The 17901-nt window shown below is 44.5% G+C and overlaps 1 protein-coding gene and 1 long non-coding RNA gene across 2 annotated transcripts in view; both read right to left on the reverse strand.

Annotated features, from left to right (window-relative positions):
- The window catches only part of PLBD1 (phospholipase B domain containing 1), a 55004-nt gene extending 43168 nt beyond the window's left edge, over positions 1–11836 (reverse strand). Inside the window, exon 1 of the mRNA XM_030321794.1 lies at positions 11567–11836. Within this exon, the coding sequence (XP_030177654.1) occupies positions 11567–11684 (118 nt within the window). The 5' untranslated portion in view covers positions 11685–11836. The remainder of the gene's footprint in view (positions 1–11566) is intronic.
- Positions 11837–13494: 1658 nt separating this feature from the next.
- Positions 13495–17901, reverse strand: part of LOC115518347 — a 35438-nt gene continuing 31031 nt past the window's right edge. The window contains exons 8-9 of the long non-coding RNA XR_004343860.1: positions 13728–13878; positions 13495–13626 (exon numbers count right to left, since the gene is read on the reverse strand). This is a non-coding gene — a long non-coding RNA (uncharacterized LOC115518347). The remainder of the gene's footprint in view (positions 13627–13727; positions 13879–17901) is intronic.

Raw genomic sequence — 17901 nt, forward strand, 5'->3', positions numbered from 1 at the left:
TGGCCACTCTGACTGGCGTGAGGTGACGTATGGCCAACTCATCTTTGACAAAGCAGGAAAGAACATCCAATGGAAAAAAGACAGCCTCTTTAACAAATGGTGCTGGGAGAACTGGACAGCAACATGCAGAAGGTTGAAACTAGACCACTTTCTCACACCATTTACAAAAATAAACTCAAAATGGATAAAGGACCTAAATGTGAGACAGGAAACCATCAAAACCTTAGAGGAGAAAGCAGGAAAAGATCTCTCTGACCTCAGCCGTAGCAATCTCTTACTCGACACATCCCCAAAGGCAAGGGAATTAAAAGCAAAAGTGAATTACTGGGACCTTATGAAGATAAAAAGCTTCTGCACAGCAAAGGAAACAACCAACAAAACTAAAAGGCAACCAACGGAATGGGAAAAGATATTTGCAAATGACATATCGGACAAAGGGCTAGTATCTAAAATCTATAAAGAGCTCACCAAACTCCACACCCGAAAAACAAATAACCCAGTGAAGAAATGGGCAGAAAACATGAATAGACACTTCTCTAAAGAAGACATCCAGATGGCCAACAGGCACATGAAAAGATGTTCAGCGTCGCTCCTTATCAGGGAAATACAAATCAAAACCACACTCAGATATCCTTGAATCTTAATGTCGCGTGAACTGCCGAAAGCCTTTGACGCTGGTGACCACTTATTCTTAAAACTCTTTCCTCCCCTGAATCTGGGACAGCATGAATCTCCCGAGTCTCCTCCTCTTCTGCCTGCTTTTACCCTCATCCTCCCCCTGGGTTTTTCTTTATCTTGTACGCCCAACGCACACTTGATAACATTAGCTGGATGATTCCATAAACAAAAGAAATTCCAAATATCCAGAACAGAATTCATATTCTCTCTCACCCATCCTTCACCTTCTGCTTTCTATCTCTGTGATCGTTCCACCTGAGACCCACGCCCATCCAGGCCTCCTCTCTCTTCTGCAAACTCATGTTGAATCAAAGCCTCCTAAGCATTCTCTTCCTCCAGTCTCTTCCTCTGCAGCTCTACCTTTCCATGTTACTTCAGGTATCACAACTAGCCTTAACCATAAAAAAGGCCTTTTTGAAGGTCCCTCCGACCTGTAATTCGTTCTTCATACTCTGCCAGAGAGACTTTCCTAAAATGCAAACCTGATTTGTTTACTTGCCTACCAAAAATCTTCAGTGACTTCCATTTCCTATAAATAAAGTTCTTCAGCTTATACTCTTGGCCTTCATGATCTGGTTTCTGCCTACCTATGCATCTTCATCCACTACCCCACGCACTTGGTGATCTGGAAGCCATTATATACCACTGTCCAACCTGCCATTAGCTGGTCCAACACCTCTCACTTTGCATATGCTGTTTCCTCTGCCAGAGAGTTCCTGCCTTGTTAACCACACAGCAATCTCAAAATTGCTACTTAAGATGCAGGAAGTAGCACCCACTTCATGGAGGCTCGCTTGCTCTACAAGCTCAATGTAACTTGCTCGTAGGTGCATCTTCTTTGGGCCTATCACGTTGCACTGTAACTCACATGTCTTCAGCTGCTTCTAGCCTATGAACTCCTCGAGGCCAAAGACTCAGCACTAGTATATTGCTTACCCTATGGCAGATGCTCAGTATTTGTGAAAGGAAAGGAGACAGAGGAAGAAAAGGAAAAAGAGAAAAGAAATGTAGAAAGGAAATGGTATGTGATGCATTTGTTTCTTGGCCTAAGAAACTATGGCACAGCTGCTCAGGTGAAAGACCAACTTCATATTCAGGTCTTCAAAGAGGTAGGAAGAAGCCGGAATGACTCTCGGGTCCCAGACTGAGACCCAGTGGATGGATGTTGTATCATTGACTCAGAGAGGGAGCAGATGGGGAGGGAGGGAATATGAGTTTAGTTTTGGACATACTGTGTTTTTACTGGTTAAGATACTAGAAAGTTCAGATTCAATGTTTATAAACGTTTTTTGTTGTCAACATTAAAAATGGACTCAACATTTTATCGATTTATTGTGTTGATGCAAAGATTGTGTATCATATGAGTGCTGAAAGTATAATCTTAAAACTAGAGTATCATAGCACCTTGTTCCAAGGGGGCTGGGTGATTGGCTGGGACTTGGTCAGACTTAGAAGCTAATGCTAATAATGACCCTTGAAGAATGATTCTTAGCAGGAAAGTCATTTTACTTCTGAGTGAAGTCATGACCATAATGGTGGGCTTGCTTTCTTTCTTTCTTTCTTTCTTTCTTTCTTTCTTTCTCTTTCTTTCTTTCTTTCAATTTATTTATTTGAGAGGGGGTAAGAGAGAGAGAGAGGCAGAGGGAATCCCAAGCAAGCTCTGTGCTGTTAGTGCAGAGCCTGCTTGGGGTTCAAACTCATGAACTGTAAGATCATGACCTGAGCTGAAATCAAGAGTCAGACACTCAACTGACTGAGCCACCTAGGCGCCCCTGGTGGCCTTTCTTTAAAAATGGCTAAGTGGTTGGGGTACCTGGGTGGTTCAGTCAGTTGAGCATCTGACCCTTGATTCGCGTCCAGATCATAATCCCAGGGTTGTGGGATTGAGCCCCCTGTCTGGCTCTGAGCTAAGCGTGGAACCTGCTTAAGATTCTCATATTCTCTCTCTCTCTCTCTCTCTCTCTCTCTCTCTCTGTCCCTCTCCACCGTGTGTACTCTCTCTCTCTCTCAAATGAAAAAAAAATTTGGCCAAGTGAAAATAATGACATTACTAAGCATAGGTAGGTTCACAGTACTTTGTTAAACTCTGGGTGACAAATAAGAGTCTACTTGTTAATAAAGCCGATTGGCTGCAATTTGACAGTTGTGGGTAGCATCCATAGCAACTTCTCTTCTTTTGCTACCAAATGCAATAAATATGTTTTCCAGATTGATTCTGGATCACAGTGCCTTGGCCTCAGTCTTTCCCTAGCTTTCCTCACACCTTCTCTTCCACCCTCACCTCCAGTGAGTCTTGTAGGAAAGTGAAGAAAGCAAGGCTGACTATATAAAAGCAGCCCCCCTGCCCCCTCACAACTGCTGCATCAGGGGCAGAGACAGAAACAGAAAGTGTAAAGGGAAGAAGCAAGGTGAGCAAGCCTCGCCAGGCTCTTCCCTTTCTGTTCCACCCACGTGGCATGCTTTTAGCTTCGTTCCCTTTCTCTGAAACCTCAGCATTTCTCCCTGAACACCGGCCGCGGCCTTCCCTAACTTCACCTTCCATTCCAGCAGCCCCTCTGGACATAAACTTGGCTTGCTCCCTCTCCCGAGCACTCAAGGGCTGTGTGTTCACTGTTGCCGGCACTCCGTAACTTCCTGACCGCAAATAATGAACTTCTGCAAATCTGTGCTTGTTTTTGACACTAGTGCGCCTCCATGCTCGAAAGAAACCTTTTCCCTTAAGAGAATTCGGTGATAAAAATTTTCCTGCTAACACACTGATTTAGCACGTGCCTTGAGAATCTAGCCAGCATCTAAGTTTTACACTCCCCCCCCCCCCAAATGAGGTCTTCCCTGCCTCAAGGTTTTCTCCTTGCATCAACTCTTTCTGGTTTTCCTGGCACCGTGCTACTTTCTGATGTTCTTAAATCCTTTAATAGGTTTTATTTTATTTTTTTATTTTATTTATTTTTTTTGAGAGAGAGGTGGGGAGGGGGGGAAGGAGACAGAAGGAGGGAGAATCTTAAGCAGGCTCCACGCCAAGTGTGGAGCCTGACACGGGGCTCGATACCACGACCCTGGGATCATGACCTGAGCCAAAATCAAGAGTCAGACAGTCAATGGACTGAGACACCCAGGTGCCCCAATTAAATCCTTTAGTAGTTTAAGCTATTGCACGTTTCTATTTTTTTTTAATTAAAAATTTTTTTATTTTATTTTAAATTTATTTATTTATTTTGAGAGAGGGAGAGAGAGAGAGTGAGCAGGAGGAAGAGAGAGAGAGCAAGCAGGAGGGGCAGAGAGAGACAGAAAGAGAGAGAGAGAAGCCCAAACACACTCCATACTGCCAGCACAGACCCCGACGCAGGGCTGGAACTCATGAACTTTGAGATCATGACAGGAGCTAACACCAAAATGTGGACGCCCAAATGACCGAGCCGCCAGGCGCCCCTCTATTTTTTTTTTTTTTTATACATTTCCATGTTGGGAGGCAGATGTTGTGAAAAGGATAAGTAGTAGCAAACAGGTAGAAAACTATACTTTTAATCCCAAACTAGCTTTACACCAACTCTGTGAAGACAGAGTGGTCCCGCTTACCAACGTATACCCTGGGAGCGCTGCACCTGGCAAAAGACTGTTTCTGGGTGAGTCTAGTTTAATTGCATGTGTTCTTAAAATGAAAGTGAAGTTTATCAGGCCATTCACAGAAGTTAGTCAAAGCAAGTCGTTATGTCTTCAAGCTCAGGGAAGGGGTTTGGGGATGGTTCAGACACCCAAGGGGCAAGTGACACGTGTTGATATTTTCCCTAGAGTTGTTAACAGGGAAATGAGATTTAAAACTTTTTAACAGCAATGTCTTCAAAGCCAACGCATTTGATAAATATATCTGGGAGCGTTACTTTATAAAAACAAAGCATTTTTCTTCTATAAGATAAAAATGGAAGAAGTCACCTCATTTTTATATTACTCTGCACATCAAAACCCAAATGCTCACATTAAATTTATTGACTTGTGTATTCTAATATTTTCTATGAGTTGTTTTCGGCTGGAAAAAAAAAATCCTAACACTGTCTTAGCGTTTGTAAAATAGTCATAAGTGGCTTAAGTCGCCCTCTCCCATATTTGGAAACTAATTTCCCGAGCACTTCATTCATGAAAAAGTAAGTGGTTTTCAACCCAGAGCAATGAAATTTTACCTAATATATTCAGTAAGTTAGGAAGAGAAAAGGAGGAAGAAAGGGGAGGAAGGATACAAAATAGGTAAGAGAAAATAGTTTAAAAATTAAGATTGCAACTTAAAGCTATTCAGATTGAGTTTCTCTAAGTAGCGTTCACTCTGGTCCTTGAAGTGTTTTTCTCCTTTACGTCCACTGACCATGATCTCTCAGTATCTCTTGGCATACCTTGGCAGTATACTTCCCCACTTCCCTTCTTGGGAAGGGCTCAGTAAACCGCTATCTGGATTTTAGATTTGATTTGGCTCTTCATCAGAATCACTAAGAAAATAACTGATTCATGAATGAACGACCTCCAGGCAGCAAAATTGTAAGTGTTTCAGCTCTCACTCCCAGCGGAAATCAGAGCCTGGGACTCTTGCTGGATGGAGGACTATTTTGGGAAAGTGCTCTCTGGGAACGGGGATGGGGAATGGGGAAAGTGAGGCCAGGAAGGAGGGAAAAGCTAATTCGAAGGTGCGATTTGAGATGGCCCGAACAGCAGTGTAGATAAACCCCTGATGACCCCATCCCAGGGATGGAAGGAGGTGCATTTATCCACCTGCTCCATCCTGCTTTGGGCAAAGGCTGCCCTGTGGGATAAGTCCCTCTTCCCCGGTTTGCAGATGCTCCAGTGCTAGGTGGTTACCACACCAGAGAAGCTCTGAGGTAGAAAGCAAGGAATCCCTACAGTGTGGCTAGGGTGATGTGCCTTACCTTACAGCTTCAGAAGCTCGAATAAAGGGCAGTGAGAAGGCGTGAGGTGCAATGCATAACGTGCCCAATATATTAGCTAAGTAGAGAGGGACATCTCTTTTAAAAAATAGTGTCAGGGGTGCCTGGGTGGCCCAGTCGGTTAAGCATCCCACTCAGGCTCAGGTCGTGATCTCCTGAGTTCCTGAGTTCAAGCCCCGCGTTGGACTCTGTGCTGACAGCTCAGAGCCTAGAGCCTGCTTCGGATTCTGTGTCTCCAGAGCTCTATCTCTGCCCCTCCCTCACTCAAGCTCTATGTCTCTCTCTCTCAAAAAAAGTGAATAAACATTTAAAAAAATAGAGTCAAAGAAACAAAACGCTAATGCAGAAAAATGCTGAGACATTTGCTTGGATATGGAATGATCCCTTTCCTTCATTCCCTTGGAACGTACCTATTCCTCACTGCTAGTTTAAATCAAAATTCTTGCTAACAGTCTTATCCACTTGGCCCCTTTCTTTTTTTTTTTTTTTTTTTTTTTTTTTAATTTTTTTCAACGTTTATTTATTTTTGGGACAGAGAGAGACAGAGCATGAACGGGGGAGGGGCAGAGAGAGAGGGAGACACAGAATCGGAAACAGGCTCCAGGCTCTGAGCCATGAGCCCAGAGCCTGACGCGGGGCTCGAACTCACGGACCGCGAGATCGTGACCTGGCTGAAGTCGGACGCTTAACCGACTGCGCCACCCAGGCGCCCCCACTTGGCCCCTTTCTGATTCTGCACTCTTAGCTCACTCCTCATCTAGAACACTCTTTAGTTTACATGTATTTGGATGGATTTGGTTCACAAACTTGAATTACAAGCTCCTTGAGTATCAGAGGTGGCGTCTGTTACTTCATTGTATTGACTCCATCGGGCCTATCAAAGTGTTCTATTGATTATGTGACTGCCTACATCCCGAACTTTCACACCAGCTGGGAAGGTCACACTTTCACCCTAGCTGGGAAGGGGACAGGCTGGTATTGTCTGTATATTAATTCTAATGGTGAATTCGAATTTTGGTATCTTAGGTTTGCAAATGCTGGTTGGAACAATTCACCACTACCTCATGTGCTGGGATTGTCACTGCATTTGCAAGGCTAACTGACACATTTTGGAGCAAGCCCTGAATCAAGAGACTTTCACAATTTACCCCTGGAAGACTGTAACGTGATACCTGCTGTTTGCGTGGATGAGTTTCAAGTTTTAGATTAAAGTTTCCTCATAATTTCACTACCTCTCTTAGTTTCATCTTTTACTGCATTAAGTTCCTGTTTTGCAGTAGTACAAAGAAACAACATAATAACAGTAATAAATTTTCTAACTACATCCTTTAAAAAAATTTTTATCCATTTATTTTGAGAGAGAGAGAGAGCAGTGGAGGGGGAGAGAGAGAGAGAGAGGGAGAGAGAGAGAGAGAGAGAGAGGGAGAGACTCCCAAGCAGGCTCCACGCTGTCAGCACAGCGCCTGATGTGGGGGTCGACCTCACAAATTGTGAGGTCATGACCTGAGCCAAAATCACGAGTTGGGTGTTTAACGAACTGAGCCATCCAGGCGCCCCAGGAGGCTAGGTAAAGTTCAATCTTCAAGTGATTGTGAAATATAAGTTGTAGGAGCAACTGGAACTCACTCCATTTTTTTTTTAAAAAGATGAAGCACAAATGCATTTTAAAAACTTAAAAAATTGAACAAAATAAATCCTTTGAGATTCATTCCATTTTTGGTGCTGCTACCTCTTTTGCTATCTTAATAGTTAATGCTTTATAATCTAGAATCTTTCCTCCACCCCCCAAAAAACCCTAAAAGATAACAGGTGACAAAGTAAAAATAATGCATAAAAAATTGTGAAAACAAAAATTTCTGTTTTGTACGTCAGACATGGTTCCAAGCTGGAGTTTACATGATTCATAGCTTACCTATTATGAAAAGTTTTTAAAAAATATTCTACCTTGATTTAAAGACTTGAAGGAGGATCCTCTTACATTTTCTTCTGGAGAAAGACTTTGATCTTTGCTGTCAGATTCACATTTCCAGAAGGACCAGGAAACTAATTTTAATAATAAAGGCGAATGGGCACTTTCCCCAGAAGTTGTTCTGGAACTTAGCTTGTACACATTTTTATAAACAAACTGATAGAGGGAGAGCACAAGACGATATTCAAGTTTACCAAGAACACTTTGCATTTAGAGAAATCAAGGTGATTTCAATCAATCAGTTATAACCCAGGAAAGAGACCTAGGGCAGTGCTCACTTTTCTGCAGCACCTGCTTAACATGCTGGTGTGTACTCCAAATCCCTGAAACGTTGGACCATGATTAAGGAAAAAACCCTGCTTTTATAACAAGTTGTTACTTCACAGCATGTAGACTATCATCTGCAATCCTGGTTGTCTTATCAAAAGATCCATGATGACTTTCCAGAGAAGGGAAACTCCAATGGCCAATAGTAACGGTCACTCAGTTACCCATCCCCCACGGTTCGGGGCGCTGTCTCCCACAACCACCTTATGACACAGACACTAAAATACCCACGTTACAGAAGAGGAAACTGAGGTACAGAGATAGTAGATAACTGGCTGAAGGTCACACAGTAAGTATGGGAGCCAGGACTGAAACACAGGCAGTCTGGCTCCATGGTTTCTGCTTCTAGAATTCCATGCTACCTCTCTCATATTACACTTCCAAAAATGAACTGCCACAGAAAGAATGAACACATGGAGCAACTACCTCAAGTGAATTTGGAAATAAGAAGGCCCTCAGAGTTAAAGGATCAACTGAGAATAGCCTCAACCAAAGATCTACCAAGGCACCTTAAGGAGACTGAACAGCTCCCACGACGGCAAATCCCCCACAACACATAAAGGTATTAGCCCATCTAGAGAGGCAATGGGTTGGCCTCCGGTGGGCACCGGTGAGTCATGGAAGTGTGGAAGAGGCAGTGTCCCAGAGTCAAGGGCCAGCTGTGCCAGGCAAGTGTTGTCTAGGCCAACGGAAGCCTCAGTCTTACTGGGGAGCAAATCAATCAGGCCTTCAGCCTGAGAAGCCCTAATATTATCTATCTGGTGTAATTTGATTATAAGAAAGTGGCTGGGGCAATCTGCTCAAACTTAATTATTGGTATTTTGGTGAAGAGACTCGGGTGAATCAGCTTCTTTGTATCTGATCAGCTCTAGAGCTCGGGAGAGAACGCATTTCCAGAATCTAGCCCTGCAAGTCCAGGGGCCAGATTTGGAACCAGTTTTACCACAAAGCACATGCCAACTTAAAAGTTCTCGGCAACCAACTCATCTCTTTCCCTAGTGATGTGACTTCACTCTACACACCACTTAGAAAAATTATGTAAGACATTCCTAAAAACAAATATGGGGCTTTTCAATCTGGAAGGATAAAGGCAATGCTATTAAATGGCTGAAGTGTATAACAGTTTGAAAGACAGGCAAGGATGAATGTGCAATTGTTTGCCAATGTTTCTGTAGGGATGAAGCTACCAAGTAAGCTTTAAAACTTAAGGATGTTTTTGGATTAATAGGTGCACACTGGTAGCTATCAAAATCATCCCAGGGAGATGAAAATGCAATCCCTTCAGTGTTTGTTGGGTACTCGTCAAATTCAGAGTACTGAGCAGGGCACTTCAGAGAAAACATGACAAGCAAGAGGTAGCAAAGGCTGTCAGTCTAGTAGAAGGGTAAAACAGAGCAGAAAAGTTGCACCGGAAAGCAGGTTACTATGGGTGGAACAAAGGAAACAGATCACGTCTGTTCTAAGTAATCAGTGTGGGCATCACCAGCTGTTCCACAAGACCATGGTAAGAAGTCTTTTCCGGATTGCCAGGCACAGTGCTGTCAGGATCACTGGCCGCAGAAACTTCCTCGCTCTTTGCCTTGACTCCTGACCAAACTGGCCTGGTGTCAGCTGATTATTTGGAGAACTCAGTGTAAGCAGCTGTTTCTTGTCAGGTGATAACTTCTTAAATAAACAGTGCCTCATCTTCAGAAAAACAATATCTCTACCTCACTCCTCGGGCTGTCCCCTCCATCTAATGAACATTTAAAACAACCCAGGGGTGCCTGGGTGGCTCAGTTGGTTAGGCGACCGACTTCGGCTCAGGTTATGATCTCCCAGTTTGTGAGTTCGAGCCCCGCGTCGGGCTCTGTGCTGACAGCTCAGAGCGTGAAGCCTGCCTCGGATTCTGTGTCTCCCCCTTTCTCTAACCCTCCCCTGCTCACCACGCTCTGTGTTTCTCTGTCTCTCAATAATAAATAAATGTAAAAATAAATAAATAAACAAACCCGAAAACTCCAGAGGAACAGAAAAGTTAGAAGGGTTTCACTCATCATTCTGGACACAAAAAGCCATTTCCGTTTCTGGAGCACTTTCTAGCCTGTCCCAGGCACGTCTGAATGAGCAGCTGGGCTAAAAGTGTGGCATGAGCGCCACCTCCATATCCCAGGCAAGGAACAGAATGTGCAGGTAAATCAGGAGTCAGGGGTCTGGGGGTGCATGGCTGCTGATCCCAGCGGCCCAGGCAGTTTAAAAGACTGGAAAGAGGGGCGCCTGGGTGGCGCAGTCGGTTAAGCGTCCGACTTCAGCCAGGTCACGATCTCGCGGTCCGTGAGTTCGAGCCCCGCGTCGGGCTCTGGGCTGATGGCTCAGAGCCTGGAGCCTGTTTCCGATTCTGTGTCTCCCTCTCTCTCTGCCCCTCCCCCGTTCATGCTCTGTCTCTCTCTGTCCCAAAAATAAATAAACGTTGAAAAAAAAAAAAATTTAAAAGACTGGAAAGATTTAAGAGTGGTAAGTGGGCAAGTTGTGAAAGCAAAGAGCTTGAAATCTGATAACTGTGGTTGCTTGTCGATGGAAGGTGGTGTAATAAGAATCAGTACACTCATTTGGGAAGGGGTTTGCTCTCCCGAACTCCACCCTACTCTTGCACAAGTTCAGCACAGAAAAGGGCTTATGAAATAAACTTAATCCTCCCTTAATATTACTGTTGAAGTCTTTCAAGTGTCTATGGTTAATCTTGGTCTTATCCATTGGGAAGAAAACTGATAAATCCAGGAGTTTTTTTGTTCTTGTTTGCTTTTTTGTTTCGTTTTCTTTTTCTTTTTGTTTTTGTTTTTTTTTTTTCACAAAGGGTATAGATTGGTGTTAATATCTGTAAGGATAACACCTGTTTTACAAAGGGGGTTGTATTTAAGTAAATGCCATTTGTCAACTCAGCAACGACTTCACTTGCTGCGTATCTTAACCCAGACTACTGAATTTCTCTCAATTTCAAACGTTCTGTAGAATGAGGATAACAAATCCTATTTAGGGTTGTGGTAAGCATTAATAGGAAAAGCCCTGTAGCACACCGCCTGGCACATATCAAGCTGACAATACCAGGTTGCGGTTATTTTAAACCAAAGTCATTGGCAGTTGAGAAGAAAAACTGGCAGTCCGGAATCAGACCTCTAAGATGTGAATAAATACATTTTATTTATAAATATATTTATATTTAAATATTTTATTTATTATTTATTTATTATATTTTATTTGTATTTTATTATTAATTTATTAATTTATTATATATTTATTTATTATATTTATTATAAATATATTTATTTATACTGGTATTTTTAGGACCAGTAGAGAAAGGCTCAGCAAGCCAAGTGTCGCGCAGGAGCGAACTGATTTATTGGCCAAGAATTCTGGCCAACACTTCTTAAGTTCGCAGAAGCACACCCCGTGCCCTTCTCGGGGGCCATCCCGGAGCTGCGGCGGGCCGCAGCGGGTCCGGCCCGTCCCCCCGCCCCGCGGCGTCCGCCCAGAACCCAGACACCCGCTGGGAGTCAACTTGGCCGAGCCCGGGCGCGGGCGCGGGCGGGAGCGCACGGAGCGGCGGCGGGCGCAGCGCGGGGCACGCAGGCGCCTGTCCCCGGACTCCCCCTCCCCGGGGCCTCAGGTCCTCGGGGCGCGCACGGCTCACCTGCCAGGCTCGGCGACACCGCGGCGGCCAACAGCAGCAGCAGCGGCAGCAGCGGCAGCAGCGGCGGGGTCGGCGGCGCGGACAGCCCGGGGCGCCCGTCCCGGCTGCGGCGGGCCATCGCTCGGCGGCCGCGACCTCCCCCGGTTGGACGAGGCAGCTGTCGTGAGAGCGGCTCTAGGGCCGGCTGCACGGCGCAGCGTCTCCGAGGTTGGGGCGTCCCTAACTTCCCTCTTCCATTAGCCCTGCCTGTTTGGGGCTTTTAGGGGCGAGGAAGCCTCACGTGGCCTTGGGAACAACCTTCGCCCCGCCGGGCCCCAGTCTGGGAAAGGCGGGTCCTTTCTGACCCTTTAGCACCCTGTGGGCTGGGCTGGGCAAGTTCCCCAGCTGCGCTTATGCGATCTGGAGAGGGTACGTGCCACTTTCCCTGCGCTCGTCGGGCAGTTTTGCGGCCCAAGGTCTGAAGGAACCAGTTCACATCAACACCGCTAGCCTCTGTCGCCAGGTTCGGCCACTCGTCTGTAGCTGCTGGGATGAGGCACCCTGGGCCATGCCCCTGCCTATACGCAGCTCTGCTTCTTTGCCATTCTGCAGTGGTCTTCACGGGTCCCCTAATCCCTCAGTGATCAGTGCCCCTCCATCTCGGCTGTTTAACCTAGATCCATTTGCTGCAGCCCAGGACTTTCGCTCCTTTGCCGTTCTCTCCATTGGCTGGAGCCAACACTAGAATGTGATTCAGACGGGGCTGAAACTAGATGTATCCCTGAGTTCCCGCGAAGTTCCCATTTCTGGGGGGGGAGTCAGTTGACATTGTGAAGTAGGCAAAACTATGCCTTGGGTGACATTGTGAAGTTGGCAAAGGGTGCCCTAGGTGACATTGTGAAGTAGGCAAAATGCATTTTATTTCTTCCATAAGCATTTGTTGAGCCCATCTTATGTGCTAGGTGCCCGGGATATACAATCAAGAGCATGTCCTACCAGACAAGAAGGGACAAAGCCCTATAAATAAACGGGTGCTCGGAATTTGCCATTAGTACTGTAACAGAGCTATGGTTAAGGTACAGTATGGGAACCCAGGACCGGGACAAGCCACTACAGAGTGGGGTGGGGAGGCGCTAGGTACCCCACTCTCTTCTCTTGGTCTTTCTTGCAAGCTTAACTGAGATGTCAAGGGGAGATGGGAAGGGAGGACAAGAAGCAGCTTTCTTAGAGAGGGAGATACATTTACAGTTGTTAGAATAGATGTAGAACAATTACACCACGTCTCTGTGCAAATTGTTGAACACAAGTCCTAAGCCATCATTTTGTTTGGTGACAGCACCGATTACAGTACCTGGATGATAATGTCACTTAACGAATGAAGGAACTGAGGACATTGCAAAAAGTGCACATTTTTCTTCAAGTTAGAAAATTAAAGTGAAGGTAAATTATGAGGATTCTGGCTGCGCCACGTTGGGAAGAGAGCTACGTAGGACATTCAAAGAAGTTGTGCCACCCCAGATATTTGAGTCATGCTACCCTCTACCACCTTCTTTCATCTTACTAATCCTTCCAATGCAAGGAGCCAAGTATTTGGATGTGATCATGTATGTAAAAATACCTGGTGGGAGCTATGAGACATGCATTCATCTATTAGGTAGTCATCAAATATTTGTTGACTTCCATGTTCCAGACATAGAGCAATAAGCAAGGTGGACAAAATCTCTGTTCTCACGAAGCTTGCACTCTAGTGGGGGAAGCAAATTATGTAAATAAATTAATTCAATCAGGGTTTCTCAACTTCAGCACTGTGACATTTTGGGCCTTACAATTCTTTGTTGTTGGGGGTTGTCCTATGTATCCCCTGGCCAGTATCCACTAAGTGCCAGTATCATCCCTCCTGCTAAGTTGTAACGATCTCAATGACTCCAGGCTAATTGCCAAATGCTCCCCTAAGGGGCAAAATTGCCCTCAGTTGAGAATCACCGGATTGGATGATGATACATCTTACCTTCTTTAAATTGGAGGCGGGGCAGGGGGGTTACTTCTCAGGGAGGGATATGAGCAGCCAAACTCACACCTAACTGAGAAGAGAAGGACCACAGAAGATGTTGACTATGAAAGGAAGGTCTTTATCACTTTTCTGGCAGACATGTGTGGTTTGGGGCGTCTCACCAGCCATTACCTTATTCCTGGTGCTACTTTTTCCTGAATCTGGGCTCCACTGGTTTAGGAGTTTCAGTGAGCAAGAGGGAGGCATGTTTCCATCCAGAGACACAATAATAGTTTCATTGAGCTGGGATTTGAAATTACTGCTTGGTCTTCACTGGGCTTCTCTGGAAAAAAATAAAAAGGACACGAATGGGATTATTGTGTTGGTTAGAGTGGTTGAGCCTGACAATGAAATGGAAATACAGCTACAAAGTAGTAGGAGGGAGCAGTAGAAGAAGCTCAGGGGAGTTCCTACTGAAATGATTAATGAATGTGCTGTCACCTCACCTAGGCAGCACCACCAGGGACTAAGGCTCCTCACCTCACCAGGCAAACAACCCCAGCTGGCTGAGATACTGGCCCCAGTCTATAGCTGGGTGACCAGTTACAGAAACAGAGATGGTGACCTCTGTGTTTCTTTCCTTGCTGTAACATATATATGATGGCTTCAAAATTGTACAGTTCCAGAATGCAATGCACACATGTAAATTTATTTCTTCTCATAACTAACTTAGCATTCAAACACTTATCCACTGACAGTAGAGCTTTTCACAGGTCAAATTTTGGGTTATTCAGTCTTATTTGGGCTAAGTCCTTACCATCCTTTGCCTTCTCTGTATCCTTCCCCATTTCCTGGACATTGATCTCAGTTTCAGGCGCCTTACATATTGACCTGATATTGGATAAGAGGCATCTACTCTGTGAGTCACCCTCTGGGCTTAGTGGTCTCCACCGAGATGTGGTTTATCTTTTCTGATCCTTTATCTGTGGTTCTTGGCTTTGAGTCTAGATTCTTACACATTCTGTGTGTATTAGTTAGGGTAATGCTAGCTATTGTGACAAATAAACTCCAAAAGTTCAATGGGTTAATACAACAGAAGTTTATGTGTGGCTCACATCCCAGTTCAGTGTGGGAGTTCTTAATTTGTATGTGGCTTCCTTTCATTTAGAAATTTAGAAACCCAGAGGTGCCGGGTGGTTCAGTCAGTTAAGCACCCGACTCTTGATTTCGGCTCAGGTCATGATGTCACTCACGGTCATGGGATTGAGTCCTGCGCCGGGCTCCGCGCTGAGTGCGGAGTCTGCCTAAGATTCTCTCTCTCCCTCTGTCTCTCCCCCTGGTCTCACTCTCACTCTCTCTCTCAAAAAAAAGAAAAAGGAAAAAGAAATTTAGAAACCCAGCTTCCTTTCATCTTGTGGTTCCACATTCCCTGAGGCAGAGGCTCCCAAACTTTGTTGGTTCATAGTGTCCTTCGGGTCTCAGCAATATATTCTTGGGGCTGCAGACCAAAAGAAATATCTAATAGTTCCTTTTATTCAGTGGTTAGTGCTAAACAACTTAATAATAGTAGTTTTCTCAGTGTCCTGGGACAGTGGTATGCTTTCTTCAAAAATTAATAATATCCCAAATACACTCTTCAGTTCATTATGGTGTGATCTACTGATATTACTATTTCCTGTGAAAATTTAATATATTCTAGGCACGTCTTGTGAACTCATTATGGTTGTCAAACTAGAGGCAGAGATAATCACCCTAGGACCTTGGAGTCTTTTCTTCCAACCAGAAGAAGGGGAAAGACTATAGTGTAGCCCTGCTTTTTAATCACTTTTGCTCGTATTCCACTGACAGTCTCTAGACATATCGCCATACCTATATGCCAGAGAGGCTGGGAAATGCAGCAGTTTGTAGCTGGAACATCACCCCCCAGTAGGGAAACATGATTTTTTGTGGGCAGCTAGCTGTTTCTGATACTATTCGGCAACCTCTCCATCCAGATTTGGATTCTACTGGGTCCTTTGGCTCATTCTCAAGTGTGTCTGATCTCTGGGGTGTGGCAGTAGGGACTCAAAGATACTCTAGTGTGTGTCGATTAGTGAGCCTATCTGGGGGTACATCTCCCCAGACACTTCCCCCAGTTGTTGCTACTCTACGAATCAGGTGCCGTGAGGGGCACACAACTTCATTCTAAGTTTTGCAAGTTCGTGAACTATGCTCTGGAAATTTTAAACATACTTTCCTCTGGTAATTCGAGACCTATCTTGGGTTTCTGTTACCAAATATTTCCACACGCAGCCCCACCCAGCAAGTAGGTGACTCACCCCCCCAAAGGAAGGGTGGTACTGGCCTTTGCATCAACCCACTACACATTTCTCTTATCAACTCTTCAAACTTTTTACTTCTCTGGATAAAACTAATTCAACATTATTATAATTCTTATTCCAATTTATCTTTTTAATGTATTTTTTAAATTTTATTTTATTTTTGAGACAGAGAGAGAGAGACGGAGCATGAGTGGGGGAGGGACAGAGAGAGAGAGGGAGACACAGAATCCGAAGCAGACTTCAGGCTCCGAGCTGTCAGCACAGAGCCTGACCTGGGGCTCAAACTGATAAACCGCAAGATCATGACCTGAGCCGAAGTCGGACGCTTAACCAACTTAGCCACCCAGGTGCCCCCCAATTTATTGTTCTTAAATATGCTTTATGCCCTTTTATTTAAATCTATGTCTTTCAAGGTTCCAAACCAAGGTTTTGAATATTTTAAAATATTTTCCTCTCCCAGAAGAAAGGTTACAGCTTTGAAGACTATGGTCTTTGTCTACTCAAGACCTCAAAAAACCCACAAATTTTACGCTTTGATCTTTCAGTATTTTCATTTTTCCTCCCTTGAGCAATGAGCCTTGGACTCTTGGAATAAATAGAGTGAAGGAAGCTTTACAAGATTAAACAGTTTCTCAGAAGACAAATGTGTAGGGTCATGTCTTAGACTGCTATCCAACTATTCTGTATGTTTACTTCTGTAACTAATTCTTCTCATCTTTTCTATTCTTTCCCTCCATTATTGTGTGTAGGCCGTTTTGGTAGTTAAACTTATCATTTGGCTTACAGGTGTCAGAAGATAGAGCTGAGATTGCTACAGAACCGAAGAAAGGATGGACATGCCTCAGAAATCTTGGACTTGGGTTTGATGCTTGTGGAGCTAGTTTTGACTACTTCCCACCCAGTACTGTGATGTGTGCCTGTCCTTTCGGCTACTCACTGACCTGCCCTTTCTATAAGCTGCAACCCATTACACTTTCCAGGCTTCACGTGTCTTGCAAGTTGCACACACAAAAGAGGGGCTGCCCTTGGTCAATGATTGTAGGGTAATCAGCGTGTCTTGGCTTTAGGGTCATGGCATACAGGTGAGAGGTGTATCAGCAATGGTTTACTGCAGCCAGAGATGTAGCACTTAAGAAAGAAGTTTCTGGGGGCGCCTGGGTGGCGCAGTCGGTTAAGCGTCCGACTTCAGCCAGGTCACGATCTCGCGGTCCGTGAGTTCGAGCCCCGCGTCAGGCTCTGGGCTGATGGCTCAGAGCCTGGAGCCTGTTTCCGATTCTGTGTCTCCCTCTCTCTCTGCCCCTCCCCCGTTCATGCTCTGTCTCTCTCTGTCCCAAAAATAAATAAACGTTGGAAAAAAAAAAAAAAAAAAGAAAGAAAGAAGTTTCTGTACAAGTTGAATACTGACACAGTAGTTTGTGATTACTCTTTTTCCTACAGCTGACACACACGAACTTTTTACCCTACCGATAGGCATCTTTATCCCCATCTGTCCCTCCAAAGAGGCTGAAAAAGTCACTGCCAAATACTTTTAGGGTAGAGAGGATTTTCTGCATTGTTTAAGGATGTAATCTGGTGCCAGACAGCCCTTTTTTTTCAAAATGTTCTAAATCTCTTTTTCTAGCTCTTGCCGAAATTCAGTGGCTACATCTTGGAGTACCTACCACTGGCTTCCTCTATTTTTTTCTCTACTGTTAATAATTTAGCATCACCTCTTCATTCTATGGACAGAAGTACAAATGCCAAATAAAAACAACTGCAAATTAAACCTTTCCTTAGTGGGGCTTAACCTTGACTATAGATGTGAAATATTTCAGTGATGAATGTCCCTGCTTTTCTTTCAGGTTATAAGAAAGGACTTAAACCTGAATGGTACATAACAATGAATAAATGAAAAATACTTGATAAATATTTGATAAGGATGGCTGCTCCTGATGTTTTAAAACAAAGACAGTAAGAAGAAACTTTTAGGCAGTTAATTCTTGCAAACTGTCTAGAAGTCAACACTGTTAACCCGGGTCAAAACTCCAGAAAATGTTACTAGGAAA

The sequence above is a fragment of the Lynx canadensis genome, chromosome B4, assembly GCF_007474595.2.
Source record: "Lynx canadensis isolate LIC74 chromosome B4, mLynCan4.pri.v2, whole genome shotgun sequence".
NCBI lineage: Eukaryota > Metazoa > Chordata > Mammalia > Carnivora > Felidae > Lynx > Lynx canadensis.